At 50.2% G+C, this 23,020-nt stretch overlaps 2 protein-coding genes across 8 annotated transcripts in view; one reads left to right on the top strand and one right to left on the bottom strand.

Annotated features, from left to right (window-relative positions):
• Positions 1-18,950, top strand: part of HELZ2 (helicase with zinc finger 2) — a 27,594-nt gene extending 8,644 nt beyond the window's left edge. For 5 of the 7 annotated variants that reach the window (XM_009093058.4, XM_050982145.1, XM_018917303.3 and 2 more), the window contains exons 2-20: positions 732-1,875; positions 1,986-2,169; positions 2,551-2,658; positions 3,208-3,731; positions 4,069-4,701; positions 5,817-6,600; positions 7,004-7,079; positions 8,524-12,031; positions 12,850-12,935; positions 13,280-13,411; positions 13,647-13,814; positions 14,030-14,171; positions 14,643-14,759; positions 15,186-15,378; positions 16,171-16,305; positions 16,540-16,758; positions 17,005-17,161; positions 17,666-17,833; positions 18,301-18,950. In XM_009093058.4, the coding sequence (XP_009091306.3) occupies positions 875-1,875; positions 1,986-2,169; positions 2,551-2,658; positions 3,208-3,731; positions 4,069-4,701; positions 5,817-6,600; positions 7,004-7,079; positions 8,524-12,031; positions 12,850-12,935; positions 13,280-13,411; positions 13,647-13,814; positions 14,030-14,171; positions 14,643-14,759; positions 15,186-15,378; positions 16,171-16,305; positions 16,540-16,758; positions 17,005-17,161; positions 17,666-17,833; positions 18,301-18,425 (8,460 nt within the window). In that variant the 5' untranslated portion in view covers positions 732-874 and the 3' untranslated portion in view covers positions 18,426-18,950. Of the gene's footprint in view, positions 1-731; positions 1,876-1,985; positions 2,170-2,550; positions 2,659-3,207; positions 3,732-4,068; positions 4,702-5,816; positions 6,601-7,003; positions 7,080-8,523; positions 12,032-12,849; positions 12,936-13,279; positions 13,412-13,646; positions 13,815-14,029; positions 14,172-14,642; positions 14,760-15,185; positions 15,379-16,145; positions 16,306-16,539; positions 16,759-17,004; positions 17,162-17,665; positions 17,834-18,300 lie in introns of those variants that run through there. The other 2 variants (XR_007779197.1, XR_007779198.1) reach the window with 2 other exon arrangements.
• Positions 18,933-23,020, bottom strand: FNDC11 (fibronectin type III domain containing 11). The gene has a single exon (XM_050982154.1). It carries the CDS (start codon positions 22,995-22,997, stop codon positions 22,107-22,109), a length of 891 nt encoding a protein of 296 aa, XP_050838111.1. The 5' UTR covers positions 22,998-23,020; the 3' UTR covers positions 18,933-22,106.

The raw sequence follows: 23,020 nt of genomic DNA, 5'->3' as shown, positions 1-23,020 counted from the left end.
CCCAGGAAACTGGTGGCAAATGCCGGAGCTGTGGCTGGAAAGGGCAGTGAGCCGCGAGTTGCCTTCCCCGCCGCTAGGGCCGAGCTCTCCCAGCCGGATGTTTACCGAGTTGTCAGCTGGAGAGATGCCGGCCAGCCCCTGTTCCAGCATGCCCATCTCCCAGCCTTGGGTGCTGCAACTCACCCAAGAGGGTGGTTGCTTCATTAATTAGTTCTAATTAATCTTTTGTGCTATGGGGTGGATGGGCTGAGGGGCTGGAGCTGGGTTCCTCCCGCTTGGCGTGGGGCTGCCTGGCCAGCTCAGGGAAGAAAACAGGATAAAGAAAGAGAAAGTTGGCAGGAGGGACCCAAGGTGGGGCTGGTGCTGGCAGCAGGAGGAGGAAGTTGGATCATGTGTCCATGGTGTGGGGAGATCAGTGGCTGCTGTGGGGACTGTGCTGGGCCCTCAGGAGCAGTTACTGCTTTGCCACTTTGGATGGTAAATGCTGATGGTCTATAGGGACACTGCGGACCAGGCTGAGCCCTGCCAGGACTAGCACCACTCAGCAGCCTGATTCCTGAGCAAAACACTCCCCCAGGACCTGGCTGGTGGAGGAACAGAGCTGGGGGAGAGGGTGCTGAGGCGGAGGTTGCCTGGGTGAGGTTCCTGGCTGTGCCATGCCTCTGTGTGCACCCAGCCAGGGATTGTCTGATGTTTCCTGCTAAGTCACTTGTTCCCTGTTCCTTTGTCAGGCTTCATGAGCTCGCACCGATGACTGGCAGGTATGCAGTGAGCTAGGACAAGGCCACTCGCTCCATGGCACCTCCTCCCTACGGCATCATCACCTTCTAAGACCTTCCCACTCAATTGTGCCCCGCTCAAGCTGCTGCCAAAGATGCCAACAGCCAACAGCCCAAAGGTGCCCCTGGGCAGCCTCCAGCAGCAGCTGGAGCTGCTCTTGGTCTGCTCCAAGTGCAGTGTGAAGGAGAATGAGATCACCTACCACCCGCAGGAGGTGGAGCACAAGTGCATGTACGAGATCCTGCTGGCGCGCTGCCGCAGCCGCCGGAGCACGGCATGGAGGAAGGTGTCCCGGCGGCCCGGCTTCCCCAACCCGGCGCGCTACGCTGTCTGCAGGTACTACGTGATGGGGCTGGGCTGCAGCAGGCACAAGAACCAGTGCACCTTTGCCTGGAGCGCGGAGGAGGCCATGGTCTGGAACTTTGAGAGGGAACACCAGCTGGAGCGGCGCTGGCTGAAGGCGGCGGTGCTGCAAGCACAGCTGGGGGGCCGCCATGCTGCCACCCCCCACCTCACTGCCAGCGCTGCCAGCGAGATCACCAGTGAGTTTGGGGGGCACTTCCAGGAAATCTGCAAGCAGTGCTTTTTTGGCCGCCCCCAGCGCATCACAGTGGGTGGCTGTGGGTGGCTCTGCGAGTCCCACCACACCTGGGACCCGCTCTTGGTGCACGTGGTCCTGGACAGCCAGAGGAAGCAGCAGTACACGGCCATCCGGCCCTGCCCCGAGTTCATCGAGACGCTCTCCTACTGCCGGTTCGTGTCCCGGGGCAAGCCCTGCAGGCACGGCCCGCAGCGCTGCCAGTACGCCCACAGTGACGTGGAGATGGCCGTGTGGGAGGCCGAGAGGGAGCGTGGATTGCTGCGCTCCGACCTGCTGCCGTCCCTGGGCACCGGCAGCGCCCCCAGCAAGCCGGCAGCGCCTGAGCCCGTGTACTTCTACTGCCGCATCTGCCTGGTGACCTGCAGCTCGCAGGAGAGCTTTGAGAACCACTGCTCCTCCATCGAGCACGTGCAGATGCTCTCAGCCGATAGCTCCATGCAGTGGGTCCACCGCGCACCACCGCTCGGGCTGACCAAGTTCTCACTGTGCAGCAGGTAAGGCGTCCAACAGGGAAGAGGGCAGGGGCAGCAGGGAGCTGCCAGCTCCCTGAGGATCCCCATGCCACCAGGCACGGGTGGCACCTGGAACGCCTCTCTCCTGACAGAGCGGAGGTGTGTGAAATGGGGAACAGCTGCACCAAGGCTCATTCCAAAGAGGAGCTGCAGGAGTGGATCCAGAGGGTGAAGGTTTCTGTGAAGAAAAAGAAGCAAGCCCTGAAGGATGGGCTCTTGTCCTACCAGGACCGGCTCCTTGCTGAGTATCAGATGTGCTCCAACGAGGTGTTAATTGTGAGTGGGGGCACAGGGTGGGAGTGCTTTGATCCAGCACATCGCAGGAATCCTCTGGTGTGAGAGCTTGGGAATGGAGCCCACTGCTCACCTTCTTAATGGGGATGCAGAAAGGGATTTGGGATCCTCCTTCCTTCATCTCTTTGGAGCCAGCAACCTGAGAGCCTGCTCAGAGTACCTGAGCTATGCCGTGGGTCCTCTTGCTTCCCAAGGCTGCTGCGTGGAGCAGCAGTGGGTGAGGATGGAATATGAGGATGTGCTCTTGATCCCTCTTGGGAGGCTGTCGTGTAAAGGCAAGGATGAAGATGGCACTGTGGAGGGCTTTGAGGTGTGTCCCTGGGATGCTGCCTTCAGTCCCTCTCCTCTCATGACTCCCCACAGATGGCTGAGCACGTCGAGGGTGTCAAAGTTGTGTGTGAGCAGCCTCTACATGTGCAGCTGGAGGACAGGAAGAAGAAATACCAGTGGCAGTTCAAGGTCCACTCTAAGGTTAGCTCAGTCCTGTGCAGGGTTTTGTTTGCTTGGGAGGTTTTTTAGTTATTATTTCTGCAAGGGGCAGAAGGATGGGGATTTGGGATGTTTAAATGAGAACATGTGCTGGGTATACAGGAGCTGCTTAGGTGGTGCCTGCACTGGGGCTGTATGCAGGGGATGCAGCCACTGTGTCTCCAGTCTTGTGCAGTGGTCCAGGGGCAGATCTGGCTGCTCTCAACACCTCCTCTGTATCATCACAAATAACAGCATTCAGGTGCTTTCCTGACCAGGATTTTGTGGATGTCGGGGGCAAGAGCCTGTGTTTTCCAAAGTAGATTTCCCATTTACTGCACACTGGTTGTTATTAAACTGAAACCTGAGGTTCTCTGAGACCTTAGAGTAATTGCTGTGTGATTGCATGAGGAATAAGCTGTGGTGAGGCTGTCACAGAATTTGGTTCCTCTAGCAGCTTTTTCTAGGAAATGCTGCTGGAGCACCTCACTAGCGGCTGGGCTCTTCCCGTGGGCTGCCCTCACTGTGTCCCTGTCTTCTCCTCAATGGCAGATGCACCTGCAGCATGTGGCCCTGCTGAAGCGGGACCCTGGAGTCAACTTCTACTTCTCGGGGAATGGGCTTTCCCGGGGCCTGCAGTACATCTGTGGGGACCACGTGGCCACCGTGTCCTCCTCGCCCCGCGTCGCGCTGGTGGAGGTCAGCATGGAGTGCTGCATCCTGGGCATCTTCGAGCAGTGGGTGGTCTTTGACTTCGGCCAGCGCCCCGTCCTCATGCAGAAGCTCAAGGTGAAGGTGGGCCGGCGGGAGAACCCCCAGCACGTCCCCAGCACCAGGGAGAGCGGCCGCCCCGTCAACTTTGTGCGCTGGGATCGCGGTAACCGCATCATCGTTCCCAGCATGCCAAGGACTGGAGAAGATGTGGTGCTGCTGGCAAAGTACAAACCTCCTGCTCTGGCACTGGATTACCAAAGTGAGAGTAGTGCAGTTGTTCCCATCACCCGGCTCAACTATCGGGAGAAGATGCACAGCTTCCTCTTCCGTGAGGAAGAAGCTGAGCAGGCTCTGATTGCCAAGTAAGTGCCAGGTGTGAACCCTTTTGGAGTTCCCCTTCGCTGGGGACCACAAGCCTGTTGCTAACCCTTGGGGCCATGCTGCTCCTGGGGTCTTCTGTTCATTCTGGGTTGGGCCTTGTGGTGCCTTCCCAGAAAACTGAAAACCTGCCAAGAAGGATGACTTGCTGGGTCTCATCCTGTGGCCATGGATTAGCTAGAGCATGGTTTCTGTCTAAATGTGCTTGGGGGGCTGGCAGACCCTCTCTGGGTGTAGGTGGCAATCCCTTCTCCATGGAGGAGGGCCCAGCAACTGACAGATCCTTTCTCTGCTCTTCATTTGGGTGTTTCCTCCTTTCAGACTCAACCTGCGTGTGCTCATCTCGCTGACCCCCATGCTGCAGAGCCTCTCCATGGGGGCGAAGTTTGCTCTCTCTGGGGAGCTGTTTGCTGAAGTGCCTACCCCTTACAACCTCTCACCAGACACGGATGAGGGGTACCTGCTGAGCAGGTCTGTGCCCACTGCCTTCCTGGCGCTTGACCCACCTGTGAACAATCGGGTTTATGAAGTGTTTGTGGAACATAAAGCCACCACAGAGAAGACCATCTGGCTACAGATACCAAGCAGATGCTGCTCAGAGCTGAACTTCAAGGCAGACACCTCCCACAAGGTGGAGATCCAGTTCCAAATAGACCAGCTGCTGTTCCGGCAGTGGCACCAGGCTGTCGACCGCCTGTTGGATGAGAAGCTGGTCCTGCCAGATGTTGCCAGTTGCTCCATCCCCTACTCTCTTGGGTCCCCGCAGAGAGGGAACAGCAAGCAGAAACAAGCCATCTCCTTCATCATGGGCCAGCCGACCACCAGCCGGCAGGTCCCACCTCTGCTCATCTATGGGCCTTTCGGCACAGGGAAGACATTCACCTTGGCCATGGCCACCTTGGAGATCCTCAGGCAACCCAACACACGCGTGCTGATCTGCACTCACACAAACAGGTTAGCAGGGAAGAGGCAATGAGAGCTGCGGGCAAGCTGGTGCATTGCTCACTGGGGGTGTGAAGGGGAGCCAGAGTGTATGAGCCAGAGCCAAGCTGTCCTTTTCTTGGTGTGCACTTCAATTGCTTGCTTTAATAAATTAGTTTTTGTTGAATTTGTCTTAAACTGTTCTACTTCCTGATAGGAAGAAGCCTGGCATGGGTGGAAGTCTTTGTGGAAGAGCCAGTGCAGACTTAAGAATCCCTGAATGGTTTGGGTTGGAAAGGACATTACAGCTTGTCTTGTTCCAAACCCTTCCCCTAGACCAGGTTGCTCCAAATCCTGTCCATCCTGGCCTTGAGCACTTCACATATTCCTGCCTCATCATAAAATGGGAATGTGGCTGGAGAGACAGTTTTCTCCAGCCTTTTCTGTGTACTGCAAGAAGTAGAAAGCTGTTGCCTGACCATGCTAGGATAATGTTGCTCTCTGGTTGCCCTTGAAGGCTGTTTGGCTCTGTGTACATGCCAATCTATTGACTTTTCCAGGGAGAGTTTGGGGAAGAGAAAATGCAGATCTGGTCTGAATGCCATTGGATCTGCCTTCAGAGAAACCAGGCCAAGACTGTTAAAATTAGAGCAGTTACACTGAAAAGAATGTCCATATCTGATCCTGCACGCTGTTCCTGCCTCACTTTTTAATGCATAATAGATGGTGACTGCTAATCTTAGCCTGTTCCAGGCTGTTTGCTTGCACGGAAACTTCTGTAGGTCTTGTCTCACCAGGGGATGGTGATGCTTTGCTGTCAGAGGAGAGCTCCTTGTCACTTGGCCCTGCACAGCCAAGGTTTTGTGGGGCACATCACATTTTTCCATAAGAGTGTCAAGAGATGTCGTAGTCTCAAATACCAATTCTTATTTTAAATCATGCTGTTGAAAGAGGCTGGGAATTGGTGGCTGCGTAGGCACCAGTTCCTTTGTGCAGTTGTGAATGTCTGCTGTGACAAGTGTGGTGTAACCAGAGCCAGGAGAGAAACTGGATGAGTGTTGCAGAATGATGAGAGAGAACTTTGTGTCACAGAATTTAAGAACAGCACCAACGATTCCTTGATGCTTTTCCCTTTTGCTCCCATCCAGCGCTGCCGACATTTACATCCGGGAGTATTTTCACAGCTATGTGACCACAGGCCATCCCTGGGCTGTTCCCCTGCGGATCATGTACACCGACCGGCCCATCAGCACGATGGACCCCATCACCCAGATGTACTGCTGCCTCTCGCCAGACCAGCGCTCCTTCCGCCGCCCCACACAGGCTGAGATCGACAAGCACCGCATCATCATCACCACCTCCATGCTCTCCAAGGACCTGAAGGTGCCCCCTGGCTACTTCACCCACATCATGATTGACGAGGCCGCGCAGATGCTGGAGTGCGAAGCTTTGGTTCCGCTCTCCTACGCCACTTTTGAGACCCGCATTGTCCTGGCTGGGGACCACATGCAGATAACCCCAAAGCTGTTCTGTGTTGGGGGTGGGCAATCTGCTGATCACACCCTCTTGAACCGCCTCTTTCAGTTCTACCAGAAGGAGAGGCATGAGGTGGCCACGAAGAGCAGGATCATCTTCAATGAGAATTACCGTTCCACTGCCGGCATCATTGAGTTCATCTCCAAGCACTTCTACATCGGCAATGGCAATGCTATCCAAGCCAGTGGGAACATCCCACCCCACCCTGAAATTTATCCCCTCGTGTTCTGCCATGTGTCTGGTGTGGCTGAAAGGGATATCTCCATGATTTCTTGGCAAAACATCTCTGAGATAATACAAGTGGTTGAGAAAGTGAAGGAGATCTATCAGAGGTGGCCAGATGAGTGGGGTGTCCGGGATCTGAAGAAGATCTGTGTGGTCTCCCATGGGACACAGGTACCTAGAGGAGTCCTGCATTCCACCTGAGGGGCCTATGCCTGCACTGCTGATTAAACACTCCCTAAGAAAGAATCTTTTAATCTATTTATTTGTATTTGGGCTAGTAAAAATAGGAGATCCAGGGTCTCATGTGCCTTCAGTGTTTTTTGAGCACTCTCCATTTAGGTAGTGTGTCCTGGGTGGTTGGAGCAGAGATGGTGGGATGGCTTAGCTAAACACTTTGATCAGCATTGTCTAGGCAGGTTAATTACAGGGCAGTGGGAGCTCTGGCTGAAGTCAGCCCACATGTGTGGCTGCTTTCAAGTAGTCTGGGGAACCTTCAGCTGGGCAGGATGAGGGACTCTGGTGTTTGGTGAGTGGCGTTTCTGAGCTGAGATCAGTTGTGCTTCTTTCTTACCAGGTTTCTGCAACAAGACAAGAGCTGAGAAAAAAGCAGCTACAAGATGTGGTGGTGGAAAACTATGAAAATTTGCCAGGTTTGTGTCTTGTGCAACAGTCCCTCATGCCTGGCTGCATTTTGGGGTCTTCTGTGTGAGAGTCATACACAGCTTTTGCAGTCATGCTGGTGGACATGAGGGTCCATAGCAACTACAGCCACAGGGTAACTGGCAGGGGGAAGAGACACTGGGGTGTTAGCAGAGGAGTTTCCAACATCTTTATATCTTCCTCCTTGTTAACATGCAAAATATTGGTTATTGTTGTAGAAAAATACCTTTCTGGGAGGTGCTGCCAGGCAGAGCTTCCCTGCCCTCTCAGTGTCTGTCACCACCTCAGTTCCAATTAGGAGGGAGTGCCTAGAAGTCCTTTGGCTGATTTCCATACCCTTCTGGTTGGTAGAGCTTTGATTTTGTCTTTTCCTGAGTGAATAAGATTTCGCACTGAATTAAATCTGTACCCAGCTGATTACTCATTTCAAATATAGGGACTTTACTTTGTAGGAGGGTGGAAACCCTGTAAGTGCCATCCCAGAGACTTGAGTATGTGTGAATCATGTGAAGCTCTAAGTGCCAGTGAGGGAGGCTAGTGACAAAAGGGAATTGAAACCAGGCTGGGTACCAATCACAGAACAGTTTACTAGAGGAGGAGTCTCCTGCTCTAGATGACAAAAGAGGAATAAGGCTGATTTTGTCCTCAAGGACTTAACTTATGACTCATCTGTGTTTTTTTTTGTTTTGTTGGGGTTTTTGTTTGTTTGTGTTTTTTGTTTGTTTGTTTGTTTGTTTGGGGTTTTTTGTTTTTGTTTTTGTTTTTTTTTTTTTGGTTTGTTTGGTTTTTTTTTTTTTTTTTTTTTTTTTTTTTTTTTTTTTTTTTTTTTTTTTTTTTTTTTTACTATGGCAGGGCTGCGACTCCTTGTGGTGAGAATAACTGACCCCAGGGGGTGTTTGTGATCTCCACACCCTCTCTTTGCAGCCTCTTCCCAGCTCTGACATCATTAGGATGCCTCTTGTTGGTTGTTATTTGTTTTGTGATCAGCAGAGCTCTTCCTGAGGGGAGAGGGATCCTTGCAAGTGATCACTGCTCTTGTTCCTGCAAGACCCTCAGTTCCTCAGGGCATTTGAGATTCACAGCAAACTCTACCCATGTTTGAAAGGAGGGGCTGCCGGTGGCACTGGGCATGCTGGGCTACTCTATGGGTGCTCATGGCTGCACTGGTGCAGTGCTCTGCCTTTATCCCATCTCCAAGCTGTCCTTCCCTCCCTGGTGTGTGGGTGGTGGTGCCTTGTGATGTTCATCCTGGCTCATGCACAGAGGATCTTAGGATCCCCCTGCTTTATTCATGTCAGGTGACCCCCATGTTTCAGCCAAGCAGGGTTACATCAGTCCATGGCCATGTGACACAGTGTAGACAGGTGGCAGCCAGGCAAGGTCTTCCCTGCTGGGTTCTCCTGAGTGACTTTTTTCTTGTCCCCTCTGGTGCAGGGCGTGAGTTTCGGGTCATCATCATCAGCACGGTCCACACCAGCGAGAGCCTGCGCGTCTCAGCCTCCCACCACCTGGAGTTCTTCAACGAGGCCAGAGTGCTCAACACCATCATGACCCGGGCTCAGTCACTGGTGGTTGTTGTGGGGGACGCCGTGGCCTTGTGCTCCCATGGCCAGTGCAGCAAGGTGTGGAAACGGTTCATCCAGCAGTGCATCGACAAGGGGAGCATCTTCCCGGAGAGCCTGACAATGGCACATATCAAACAGGCTGCGTTTGACAAGGAGAGCTGGAGCAGGAGCGTGGAGGGGGACGAGGAGGACAGCGACACAGACTCCTCGAGCTCTGAGGGTGAGAGCATGAATGCTGATGATCCCATCCTCCGGGAGCTCTTAGATGAGAGCAAGAACATGCTGGTGACAGTGTCTGACGAAGGGCTGCTGAATGTGAAGGCCGAGGCTTCAAACCAGTGGAAAGACAAGTGGGAGTATGTCAGCTTCTCTTCTCAGATGATGCAACAGTACCAGCATATGCACCCCCAAATGTACAAGAGGTGTGAGCTGATCAAAGAGGGGTTCGACAGAGCTTCTGCCTTCACCCTCAATGACTCCCCTGCCATGAACATCCAGATCAAAGGCAGAGTTAACTGTGGGACAGCCTTCACTGGGGATGAGGTGCTGGTGGAAATCCTGCAGAACAGCACGGGTGACAGCAGCAGCCACCGCCCACAGGGGAGGGTGGTGGGCATCCTGAAGCGCGCCGAGAGAGAACCGACCTTCGTCTGCATGATGGATGAGTTTGATCCCCGTGTGATGATACCCATCGATCCCACTGTCACCAAAATATTCGTCCCAGGGCTGAAGGAGAAACCCAATGTCATCCCCATCCGCAGGTTGGTCAATGGGCAGTACAGAGTGGTCAGATGTGAGAAGATCAACCAGGAGACAAGGAGGTGCCAGTTCTTCTGTGTCCAGGTCATCTCCTGGAGGGAAGGGTTTTACTACCCTTTGGGGATAATAACGGAGATCCTGCAGGCAGCAGTGACTTTGGAAGAAGGCTTAAAGATCCTCGCCTTGGAGTATGGTTTGGAGAAGAAATACCCAGCTGCTGTCACCAAAGAGTTAGCCAAATACACCTCCAACAGCAACATAAACCTCACCAAGGAAGCTCGGAAGGACTGTCGGAATTACATGACCTTCACAATTGACCCCCAAGGTGCCAGGGATTTGGATGATGCCATCAGCGTTAGGGATCTTGGGCGTCACTATGAAATTGGGATCCACATTGCAGATGTTGCTGGCATAATTCCCAAAGGCAGTGCCTTGGACCTGGAAGCAAAGAAGCGCGGTGTCACCTTCTATGCTCCCAAGCAGGACCCTTTGTGCATGTTCCCACCCAAAATCAGCCAAGATGTCTGCAGCCTCCTGCCGCAGAAAGACCGACGGGTGATCTCCTTGTTTGTCACCGTAGAGAAGGAGACTGATCAGATGTTAAAGGGAATCTTCACCATCTCTGTGATCCGCTCGGACAGGCAGCTGTCCTACGAAGAGGCAGAGCTCTGCATTAAGAACTACAGGGGAGCAGCAAAGGCCCTTCGTTTTGATACCCTGGAGGATTGCATCACTGTGGCTTATCACTTCTCCAGGATCCATCGGAAGTCTCGGCTACAGGAGGACTGTTTCTATGACCGGCTGGATGAGGAAAGTTCCCCAGGTAACAGGGGGTCCCATCAAATGATAGAGGAGTTAATGATCATGTTCAATAGTTTCGTGGCAGAGTTCCTCACCAACCAGGAGGTGACCAGAAATGTCACTCCTCTCCGGTGTCAGTGTGAGCCAAGTCTTGCACAGCTGTCACACATGAAAAACAAGTACAGCCACATCATTCCTTTGTCCATTCATCTCTTGCATCACCTTGGAGAAATGCCTCCTGCTCAAGACTCCCCTAAAAATGTGGAGTTCAGTCTTCTGGGCCCCATCTGGGAGCACCTGCAGTCAGCTGCTAATGCCCATGACTTCCAGAAGATGCTCGACCTCGTTGTCACTGATGACATCCACCCAAAGCTGGCCCCCGTGGTCCTGGAGTTCAGGAGACTGCTCAGCCGCTCCTACTTCTGTCGCTCCAACTCCACTGTGCAGTCGAAGGCAGGCCATTACTCCCTGCACGTTGACTCCTACACCTGGGCCTCCTCTCCCATCCGCCGGTACGTGGACGTCGTGGTGCAGCGGCACCTTCACTCTGTGCTCTGCAAGAAGCCCCTCATCTATTCTGTGGACGACATTGAGTTTCTGTGTCATGACTTCAACAGGAAGAATAGCCAGGCGATGACATATGAGAAGAGAGCCCACTCCCTGCAGATGGCCAGCCAGCTGAAGGACCAAGTCCTGCAGAAAATTGCCTTTGTGGTGGATATCGAAGAGATGAGTAGGTTTTTTAAAGCCCTGTTTCCCCTGAACAATGAGAGTCTTCCAGATCCACAGAGAATTAGCTACAGGTCCCTTCAGCTGGTAGAGCAGCCTGTGTTCATCCAGCAGCGGAGCAGCATCAGGCTGACCTGGAAGAGGAGGATGTACTCTGCAGAGACAAAGGAGCAGAGCTTGCGGGAAGGACCCCTCTGTGACAAGAGTGTCACCCTCTTCCGCACCCAGACGTGGCAGGAGGTGCTGACGGCCATCAGGAACGAGGAGTTTGACAGGGCCGCGTCCCTCCTGCAGCAGAGCAAGGAGCTGTACCACCGGCACATAGGCTGGGTGCGGAAGAGCTCCTGCTCCCACTACATGGAGTTGTCCCTGGAGCTGAGCGCCGGTGACGCGCTGTGGTTCCAGCTCTCCACCGACGTCAGCCGCGGCTTCCTGGTGCCCTTTGTGCAGCTGTGGTGTGTGACACCAGGCTTTGAGGTCTGCCTGCAGCACATGGAGAAGCCAATCGACTGCTTCTCAGCCTACGCCACGCTGCAGTCCAAGGACAAATACAAGAGCACGACGGAGTACAACAAGGTGTGGATGCCCATGAGTGCCATGGAGTCTGCGTCGTGTGCCGTGGCCGAGAATGACTCAATTGTCCTCCATGATATTAAAATAAAGTGGGCAAAGCAAAGGACAAGCAAAGGACAGCTGCAAGGGAGCTTTGTGCTGAACAAGAAGTGGTTGGAGGACTGCTCCATTGAAGTGGACTTCTCCCACTGTTACCTGTGCATTCGTTTAGGTGGGCTGAAGCTTCCCAAGAGCCCTCAGAGCGATGAGGAATGCCTCAGCCATGGCCTCCAGAACCTGTCTTTGCTTGATAATGGCAAATCAGAGAACAAACTTGTGGTTGATCCCAATACATACACCTGGGTGGCTCACGGGGTCACAGAGGAGTTCAACGATGATGATAAGTCAGACAGGTCTGGTCATCAGACTATGAATTTTTACATCCACTATATGTCTATGGTGACCATCCCTGTGGAGATCTCACAGGATTCTGCGAGGTTCACGGTGGAGCTCGTTCCAAAAATGCTGCCAGACATGTAAGTGGGCTCAGCAGTGTTCTCTGGTTAACCTGGCTTCCCACAGGACCCCTCTGCTGCAGCCCCAGGGGCTTTCCTCACTGCTGTGGCTGATCCCCTGGAAAACCTGCCCTTATCCTTACTCTGACTGGCCATACTGTTGGGCTGTGGGTCTTGGGGGGGGTGTAGCACCCCTTGTGTCTGTTCTCCAGAGGGTCTCATGCTCTTCTGGTTGTCCCTGAGAATGGGGAGATAGGGGAAGGTGGTGAAATTTCCCTGAGCACCTGCTTCTTATATTACTGCAATATGTGTTTTAAAAGGGCAAGTAAAGCCCTGGAGTGGGATTTGCTTAGTGGAAGAGTTTCCTGATTTCCAAATCATTCCCCTTTGTTGTTGCTGCAAAGCAAGTTCTGCTCTTTTTAAATCAGAGCTGATGTCTAGTTTGCCCTTCCGTGTACACAGCATAGGCTGCTCTGCACCCCCAGTGCTGTAGCATTCTCAGGGCAGAATGTGCTTCCTTTTGCATCATGAATTTTAGGAAACATTGGAAGCTAATCCAATAAAAGGGTGTGGCCATAACAAAACAGACTTGGGACAGGAGTTGTGTTCCCTGCTCTCAACATCTTTGCAGGCTCAGCTCTTCAGTCAGTTGAGAAGTGGTCCCAGATGCAGAGGAGCAGAATAAGTTTAACTTATTCGTAGTTTAAGTTCTTTATGGAAGGAATTAATGCAGAACAAAGCAGAGAGAAAGAATAAGTAAGGCAGTTAAGCAAAGCTGTATTACAACTTTTGCTATTTTATGCTACATTCCATTCATTCCTATTTTTCCTTTCTGTCAGACGGAAAGAAAAAGCACTTTGGAAGCTCAAGTATGCCTCTGACCTTGCTATAAGCATCGCCCTTGGCCACGAACCTCCTCAGAAACGTAAGTGCAAATATTAACCTTTCTTACCTTGTGGCTACTCACTTCTGGCCAGGCAGGTGCCCTGGTAGTTTCTGTGGGCCCTCGCCCACAGGGGTGATAGGGATGATGCTGCATTTAATTTGGGATGCCCTGCTGGTGGCTGGCACAGCTGAGATTGCCATCCCCCGGACTCACAGAGATGGTTCACGGGCAGAGTATCTTGGCATGGGACAAGGATTATTTCTAGGTGGTCTTGTAATGGACCACTATCACTAGGTACCTGCTGCACCCTCTTGCTGGATCACTTCTGTGCTGCCCTCAGTAATCTTCTTTAAATTTGTTTTCTTGGCTCTTTGCTGTAACAGGGACAACATCCAAAATCCTGCAGCAAAAATCCTTTGATATCCCTGGCAGCAACTGGAAACTTAACAAGAGTCAGAACCAGGCTGTTCTGGATGCTCTAAAAAAATCCTTCATGCTCATCCAAGGCCCACCAGGTAAGAGGGGACACCAGAATACACCTGCTGTGGTTTGGAAGGTGAGAGGTGATCTACTGCTTTCCATTGGACCCTTGGTGAGCCAGGAGAAGGGAGTGTGGGTTGGCATCACCCACAGCTGTGCAAGGCAATCCCCTCCATTCTTGATTTTATTTCGTGGCTGATCAGCTGGATGCAGGTCCAGAGCATGAGTGTTGTGGTTAAAATGTTCTCAACGTATTCCCTTCTTTTCTAGGCACAGGGAAGACCGTTGTTGGAACTCACATTGTCTACTGGTTCCATAAACTGAATGAGGAGAGTGTTGAGAAGGACAAAACATCATGCTTGGAAGATGAAAAGGACAAGAAGAGAAAGTGCATCTTGTACTGTGGCCCATCCAACAAGTCTGTTGATGTTGTTGCTGGTAACTATCATCTTTTAAGGCCCTGAAGTGGCTTGTACTGGTGGGAGGGAGAACACGTGGTGTGGAGGGGCCGAAAGTGGGGCTGGTCCTTACAGAAGACCCTGCACTGCAGGGCAAGGACCAGAGATGGGATGATGAGAGAGGGACAGGGAGAGACAGGCCTGAGCACCACCAATGCCTGGTGCTGTCTGAGCAGACCTGCCCTCCTTCTCCAGAGATGCTGCTGAAGATGAAGAAGCTGAAACCACTGAGGGTTTATGGGGAGGCCATTGAGACGATGGAATTCCCATACCCGGGGAGCAACCGGAACATCTCCCGTAAATCCCTACGGGATGCAAAGCCAAAACGTGAGCTCAGGTAGGACAGCATGGCCCTGCAGGCTCCTAGGGTGCTGGGGAGAGGTGGCTTCTGCATCAGTGACATTCAACAAACCACAACAAATAGTTGCATTCCACCAGTGCAGAGCAACACTATTAACCTGCTTTCTAATTAATTTGTAATTAATTTTTTCAAGTGAATGTGTACACTCTAATGTGGCACCTAGTCAGGAAATCCAGATTGTTGAACGGTCTCTAGATGTTTTCATCTCCTTTTGGAACAGCCCTGAACATCTCTGACTTCATTCCTGCTTGCAGCTGCTAAAGGGTTTTATTTTATGTCCTTGAGGTTGAATTATTTGGTCTACAAAGATGGGAAAGTTTGGCTGTGAGTTTTTTACCTAATGGGGTTTCTCCATGTAGGCAGGTGGTGTGGTCTGCTTCATTGTAGAAGAAATTACTCACGTCTCAGTGTTGAGGGAAAATATTTATATATTGACTCTCTATTCAGTGAAATAATCCTGCATCATCGCATCCGGAGGGCACCCAGCCCCTTCTGGCAGAGGATCCGTCACTTTGACGCTCGAGTGAAGAACGGAGAGGAGATCACAGAAGAAGAAACAAAGGAGTGAGTAGGAAGAGATCTTGGTGAGAGATGGCTGACTTTGGCTGTGTGCCACCCCTGAAGCACAGATTAATAAACTGTGTGTTCAGAATAATGATAAAAAGTGATGAACTCGAGGTTACAGGTACAGCACAGAGCCTCTGAATCACTTTTCCAGTGGTGCTGTTGTCCATCTGGACCAAAATTCCTATTCTGCCTGTGTGACCCTTGAATCCTTCACCTGGACCCCCTGCCCTGTTGAGTTCAGGACAAAGTACATTTCCTACAGTGTCCATCCAGTGTTCCCTTTTCTGGGAACGCCAGTTCATCCTGGGGAGGGAGGTGAAGCCATAATTATTTGGGGAAGCACAGCCTCTGCCTGGTTGTCGCGTGAGGAATTTGGGGGTGTTTCCCTTGTGCATAACCTGCTGTTTTCTGCATCAACACTAGGTACAAAGGTTGGTTGACACAAGGTCGTTTGTATCAGCTGGCGTGTCACGATGTCATCCTGTGCACCTGCTCTGTCTCATCTGCCAGTGCCCTGGAGCACCTCAATGTCAAGCAGATAATCATTGATGAGTGTGCCATGTCCACAGAGCCTGAGACCCTCATCCCCTTGGTCTGCCACCGCCGTGCTGAGAAGGTATGTCCCTGCCAAAGATGTGTCTCTGGGACAGCTGCTCAGGGTGCTCAAACCTTTTCCATCCGTTACCACGCTGCTCTTACAAGACCTGTTAGGATTTTAAGGTTTGTGCTTCTTTATGGGGTGGGTATCGCTGCCACTGAAAAAATATTCTGGCCCAGGTACAAAGTATTAACATGACAAGAAGCATAGACACAGTTTGGCTGTTCAGCCTGGAGAGGAAAATGATCCAGGGAGACCTTATAGCCCCTTACAGTGCCTAAAGGGGCTCCAAGATCAATGGAGAGGGACCTTGGACGAGGGCATGGAGTGACTGGGCAAGGAAGAATGGCTTTACACTGATAGAGGACAGAGTTAGATTGGCTATTAGGAAGACATTCTTCCCTGTGAGGATGGTGAGGCTCTGACACAGTTTGCCCAGAAAAGCTGTGGCTGCCCTGTCCTTGGAAATGTTCAAGGACAGGTTGGATGGGACTTGGGGCAACCGGGGATAGTAGAAGGTGTCACTGCCCATGGCATGGGGTTGGAACAAGCTGAGCTTTAATGTTCCTTCCAACCCAAACAATTCTGTGACTCTAGAATTCTATGGTTCTTTGTGTTCCTCCCGTCAGATGGTAACATTATCTAGGACAGGATCTTTATGTCATGTTCAATGTGGTCTTTGGCTGAGGTTGCTGGAAGTGTAACATAAATAAGTAGCACAAAATATCTGTGTGCAAACAGCCTTTGAAAGAGCTGGTGGCCTTTGCAGTGCCACCACGTCGCAGCTGAAGTGTCTGCTCTTCCTTCCAGGTTGTTTTGCTGGGGGATCACAAACAGCTGAGGCCGGTGGTTAACAATGATGTCTGCAAGACCCTTGGCATGGAGACGTCTCTCTTTGAGCGCTACCAGGAGCAGGCGTGGATGCTGGACACGCAGTACCGCATGGTGAGGCCCTCCAGAGGATTGTCTTCTCTCCATCACTGAAAATCCAGGCTTGCCTTAAGCATCAGATAGTCTCCATTAGTGCTTCCCTTTCCTAGACACAGGATTATATGTAGGAATATGCCAATGCCAGCTCCAGCAGAATGGCATTGTGCTGAAGCCTGTCCAGAAAGATGCTTCAGGCTGAGAAGTTCATAGGGTTTTGTTCACCTCAGTTTCCCTCCTTTTCTCTGCTAGCACAAGAGCATTTGTGAGTTCCCATCCCAGGAGTTCTATGAGAAGCGGCTGAGAACATGTCCCCAGCTTACTCGGAAAGCCAGCGTGCTCCACCACAGAGATAACAACTGCTGCCCTGTCATCTTTGGGCACGTGGAAGGGAAGGAGCACTCCCTCATGATTTCCACTGAGGAAGGAAACGAGAACTCCAAAGCTAACCTGGAGGAAGTGGCACAGGCGGTGAGCAGGGTCCTGGGGAATTGCTGGGGATGCAGAAGGTTGTGCTGGAATTGTGGAGGGATGATAAAGATACAAAGATCAGCAGGTCTGCCTGCTACCTCCCGGGTCTGGGAGGACGCCCCTGGGCAGAGAGAGGTGTAGGGCAATGTGACTGCAAGGCAGGTGCCATGGGTGGCCTGGGGAGGGGTGCTGGGGGCTCTTCCCTCCGGCCCCGCTCCCAGGTGAGCAGGACGCTGGTCTCTCCAGGTGAGGATAGCCAAGCAGCTGACGCTAGATGGCACCATCCGGCCGGACCACATCGCCATCCTGAGCCCCTACAGCGCCCAGGTGTCCGAGATCAACAAGAGCCTGCAGAGGGAGGGCATCCGCGGGGTGACTGTCTGCACCATCATGAAGAGTCAAGGTGAGGGGACAGCGGCCGGAGGGTTGGGCTGTCCCCTCCTACTTTCTTGAGGAGCTGCTCACAGATACAGTCCTTGAGCAAACCCTACTCCAGGGTCATTGCAGCCATGGAAGACCAGATTTCTGGGTGATTTGTGATTATAGTAAATCCTTTGAAAGTGTCTGGAGTGCTTGGGCAGGGTGAGGCTGCTGAAGGCAGAAAGGTGAAGGATCTCTAGTGGAAGATTTATAGTGAAAGGTTCCCTGCTCATGTCAGGGAAGTTGGAACACAGAATGTCCCTTCCAAACAAAACCATTCTGTGATTCTGTGCTTCTATATCTGAGAAGGGCGTTAAAGAACTGCCAGAAGACATTTGTTCTCTTTGGAAAGCAATGACCAGGAGTCCAAAGGCCTCCAAAGCTGGAGAAACCCAGAGAGTGGCAGTAGGGAAATGAGTGTCCTGTGGGGTAGAGAAATGGCCAGATGCTTCCTTTTAAGAAGATCTGGTTTGCTTCCACTTTCTAGGAAGTGAATGGAAATATGTGATCCTGTCAACTGTACGCTCCTGCCCCCGGTCTGAGATCGATAGGAAGCCCACAAAGAGCTGGCAGAAGAAATACCTGGGGTTTATTACCGACCCAAACCAGGTCAATGTTGGCATCACACGAGCTCAGGAAGGACTCTGCATCATAGGTTGGTATCCTCGGACCATGCACAAGCCTTCAGGGGATTCTTGGATAAAGGGATGGTGACCCAAACTGTTACAACCAGTGATCATGCTTTATTCTTCGGCCCTTTAGTCAGGGGTTTTGAAACTGGGAAATCTGGGCAAAGCAGAGTTCATTCACAGCTTGAGTACAGCAAGTATAGTTAGTTTTTTCTCTCCCTTTGTTTTGGACGATGTTGTTTCTGTTGCTTTCATGCTAGAACTCTGTCCTAACAAAAATCTGGTAGCTCATTTTGCTCCTAATCACACAGGTGTAGGCTGTGATGTGTAGGGAAGCTGCTCACAGATACGGCAGCATGGAAAAGGGATCTGGGATGTCATAGATATCTCCCTGTAAGTGACCCAGCCCCCTTAGCTAGAGGTTATAGACAAAAATGGTATCAACCAAGCCTCTTCTAGCCACTCACCTGCTGTCCCCATCCTACACCCACAGGAAACCGGTACCTCCTGGAGTGCAACCCTTTGTGGAAGAGACTGGTCCAGCATTACTACCACCACAACAGCTGCACTGCAGCCCAGGAGATCCGTGTCAGGAGAACCCCAGCCCTCTCGCGGTGAGGATGGGCCCTCTCTGCCTGAACTGCATTATGTGTGCCTTGGGAAGGACCAAATCTTTCCAATATTCAATGACCCATGGAGCCAAACACAGCAGGGGATCTGGGAGCTTCCTGTGACAGCTCAGCTTCAGCGTCTGCTTCAGCATCTTGAGGTGTTTTTAATCAGTGCAATCCTGGGCAGGAACTTTAAATTCTAGCAAACCAAAAAAGCATTGGAAATAGATGACGGGCATGTGACTTTACTGATGATGATACTATTTTTGTAACTAAGCTGCTCAGCAGAACCCTCATCCTACTGCAGCTGCAGTTTGGGGGGACTGAATATTTACTCCAGCTGTCAGGGTTGCACTTTGGGGATCAAATGCTCAGTCTGTTCATCGGGGGAACGACTGCAAGCAGCGAAGCAGCGCAGCAAGATGCTGTTAGCCATGGAGGACCAAAGCTTCTGAGTACTGCCTCTCCTTTTAAATCCAAGGACAGGAGATTTTTAAGACTTTTCACTTTTTACTCCTTTTTTTTTTTTTAAGTGAAGGAGGAAAGCAACAAGAGATGCATGCACCACTTTGTCTAGCCAAAATGATATTGTCTGAGCATGTAAATATCGCAGTGGCAAGGCCAAGGTGATTTTGTAAATAGATTTATGTATTCTTTATATGAAGGAGCTTGTCCTCACCAGCATAAAGACAATGAAAAGCGGGGACCTCTCCTACCAGGAAACCTTGGGATTTGTTAGCCCATTTTAAACTGTTTAGAATTTTATTTGAAATCTCCTGTTGATTCCCCCTCCCTTTCCTACCCCACTTTTTTTAAAGCTGCTTTTAATTTATTAACTTTTAACTCTGTGAAAATTTGTTTCACAGCCTTATGGCCTGAGTTTTTAAGAGCAGTGAAGGAGTGTACGTGTATAATGTATTTTTATATTTTCTGTAGCCAAACTGCTGTGAGCTGGAAGCTGTGGTTCACCAGAGAGGCTTCTCTCACCCAGTGACTGGTAGAGATGTACTGTGGTGAATGGTGCCTCTGAAAATCATGGAAGCATGACAGTTTTGAGGGAGGGTGTCTTTTATCTCATTTCAATTCTGAATGTATGAAGTGCCTGCCTCAGCTCTCCCCAGACCACATGTTTGGCTGTCCTTAGGTGTTCATGTGGGATGGAGCTGAGATGCAATCACACAAGTTTTCCTTGTGGTGTGGATCCCTGTGATGTCACAGCGCTATGGCAGGAGGAATTTTGTCCTGTTTGCAACTGAAATCCAGCGTGGCTCTTTCCCATGTGGAGGAATGGCAATAGGAAAGCACTGTGTCTGGAAAAGTCTCTATTTAACTCTGTGTTTCTTCTCATGACTCTGTGTTAGACTTGCCTCCAGAACCTATGGGGAGGTTTTGTTGCTCTCTTCCTAGTTTAAACTACCTTAGTGCAGTCTGCCTTTGGGGGGGGTTGAGCTGTATGCCAAAGACCATCCAGGCTTGCTCTTGTCCTACTGAAGCATAATAGTGGGCATATGGCTGGTGATTCCATGAAGGATAAAAACCCATAGGAAGTATCTCCTGCTGGTTCTAAAGATGCTTGGGAAAAGCTGGTAAGGTATAAAATTAATTGTTCCTCTTTGAAGTCATCCTGTGTGGGATCTTAAAAGATTCTCCACCAGCCTGATTAGCAAATATTATTGCAATTACAAAATAAGATTGTCTGTGGATCATTCTGTGGACTAGTGAAATTAAATCATCTGGCTCCAAAGATGCTATGGAGAATTGCAAAAAATGCTGGAATTGTTGCGATAACTACTTTAGCACGGTGCCAGCTTCATTTAACAAAGCCACCTTGGTTCCTTTAGAACCAGTGGGTCTCATTTTCATTATCTCCTTTAAGTGAAGAGTTTCTCCCCTGGGTTTTGTGCTGGTTATTCATACATGTCACACAAACAAGGAGACTCACCCCAGATTTGTGGCTTAGTCAGTGCTCTTGGGGGAGGTTTGGCCAAGAGAGAGTCCTCATAAAGCAACTCCCTCTTTCCTTAGTGGGAAAAATGTTTATTTCTACTCCATGGAGGTAGAATGAAATGTTTTTCTTAGTCTGTGTTGCAAGACAATATACATGGGTTTTTTTTTCCTCTGAGGATGTATTTTATAACTGGTGATTAGGAAATGCACCCAAGCAGCAGTTACAGCCAGGCTGGGCCCTCAGGCTGCTGGTGCTGTCAGCAGGTTCCTGGAGAGCTGGTCATGCAATAGTCAGGGATAGCAGAAAGTGCAATTAAACTTTTTATAGACTGTAGCTGAGGATCATGTTCTTGTCCTTACGGTCATGGAGTGAATCATAGAAATCAATAGAGGAAAAAAAGTTCAAATTAACCTGGTTTCATTTGCATGCAGTTTTGAATTTACTTTTGGAAGAATTTTATGTTCAAGCAATATTTTTAAAATACCAAACTTTTGGTGATTCCAAATAGGAACACCCTGGCAGCGTGGTGCCCAGGGCATCTGTCCAGTCACAAGCTCTGTGTTCTCCACACTCAAAGACAAAGCACATGGCTGCAGGACACAAATGTCAGTTCATCCAACAGCATTAACTTAATTTCTTCAGCACTAGCTAGAGCTTTAGCACAAATTGAACAAGGGGAACCTGTGCAGGCAGCCAGGAGTGAGCCCAGCATCGGGGGGGCTGGACTGTTTTTGAGGATTTTGACAGATCTGTGTAGGACAATCAATTTACTGCAATAAATCGGTGGGGTTTTTAAAAATAGAAATGAAATGTCAAGTGTCATGAAGTCTGAATTAAGGAACTTGAAATGGGGCAGGTTTTTATCTTTTGTATGTCTGTGACTCGCAGCAAACCTCAAATGACCTTTTGGATACCAATATTTTTATCTGCTTTGTTCATAAGAATGAATCTCAACATTCCTTTTTTGATATTTAAGCCATAATTGTAAAAATTATTTGAATTTATTTAAATAATAAATTTTATTACTAAAAGGTCTGTTTATGTGGTGGTTTGACTAGAATCTGTGTGGGGAAAGCTCTGTTTGGACTGAACCAAATGGTAAAAAAGAAAACATTAACTGCAGGTTTTTGGCAGAAAATAATTTTTTACATATTGATGTATTACTCTTCCCTGTTTGTTCAGAGGCTTGGGGATTTATTGTTGAGTTTTGGTTGGTGTTTTTTTTATTAAAGTGATCTTTTAATGCACTATAGAGGGGTGAAGTCATGCTTAGGTACCTATAGGGTGTAGAGGATGAGAGAAAGCAGTGATGGACATAAGTCTGGGTGGGTGATTTGAAGAGCTTAAGAATTCAGTTTAAGGTATTTTGGAAGAAGGACAATACAAACCCAAAACATCATTGGAAGAAGCTGACATTGAGCATCCTTCAGGAGATGGAAAGCACTGGATGGTAGAGATGCTTCTGTCTCTTGTGCTCTGCTTCAGAGGTGTCCTGCAAGATTTTCTGGTTCTGGCTGCTCCCACCATTGCCTCTGGTAGTGGGACAAAGCTATTGAGTCCCAAAGGCTGCCTAAGGATGTTATTTTTTGTGAGAAATTTCAAATGGGTAATTGCTTACCTGGAGAGATTTTGGGAAGGCACCTGTACAATTGCTGTTGAAAACAGAACGAGTTTGATTTAAAACAAACTGTTTAAACAATTTCTTTTTAATTACTCTTATTCATCTTTTTCATTAAACTATTAAACTGAGGGAGTCGGTCTTGTGAGCCGCCTCATCAGGCTGCGGTTGGGGGCTTCCTTGGTGTCTTCAGCAGGGTGAGTTTTTGTCTTCAATATAATGCAGTCGTGCCACTGCGAGTAGACGAGCGTGTGAGTGTCGGACCTCCTCACTTTGAACTCATACAACCTGCCAGGCAGCAGGTGGTTGATTACACACGGGTTGGAGATGACTTCCTGGGTCCGACCGTATCCTGGTTCTGTCTGACTGTCATCTGTCACTAGCTTGATCTCCAGCTGCCATCGTTCCAGGTGAGACTCTTGACTCTCAGTGAACCACTTGAGCTGGGCCCAGGTCTGGCACGCAAACGACTCTATCCGATCAAAAATCGGCGGCTTCTTTGTGTAGAGAGAAAAAGTAATGGGAGGGTGTAGAGCACCTCCGAGATGTATCTGTGACACCAAACTGTGCTTGACATGGAGCTTCCTTGGCTCTTCCAAGGAAATGAGCTTATTGAAAAACATGGAGAGCTTGAGCACTCTCTTTATATTCAAGTCCCACTGGGAGAGGAAATCTTCTACGTCACAGATCTGTACGTAACGGCTCAGCTCCTCCCGGCCTCGTTCCAGCTGTTCCAACAGCTCTGTTAAAAGTGCCAGCTGGATTTCAGTCTGTTTTTTTCCCACCTTCTTGATCTTTTGGAGTTGGCAGGGGTTTGCTATTTGCAAGATGTCAGCAAAAATCATCATATTGTTCTGGTCTCTCACGCACACGTGTCTGGGCTCAAACTTCAAGTAAAAGTAACACTTCTTCAGAAGATGAACTTTGTTCCAGTGGTACTGGAGGTGGTGGGGGTTCAGGTCAGAGCGCAGGAAATCCAGAACAAGGTTTTTGTTTCTCAGGTACTGCTTCATGCTGGCATTGTCATCCTGCTCTT

This window comes from Serinus canaria, chromosome 20 (genome assembly GCF_022539315.1).
Source record: "Serinus canaria isolate serCan28SL12 chromosome 20, serCan2020, whole genome shotgun sequence".
NCBI lineage: Eukaryota > Metazoa > Chordata > Aves > Passeriformes > Fringillidae > Serinus > Serinus canaria.
Note: the sequence above shows the minus strand (reverse complement) of the source record. Positions and strands in the feature narration are given on the sequence as shown.

Bases quoted from the DNA above. Each gene is read 5' to 3' on its own strand.
- FNDC11 (XM_050982154.1), bottom strand. From the start codon at position 22,997: ATGAAGCAGTACCTGAGAAACAAAAACCTTGTTCTGGATTTCCTGCGC.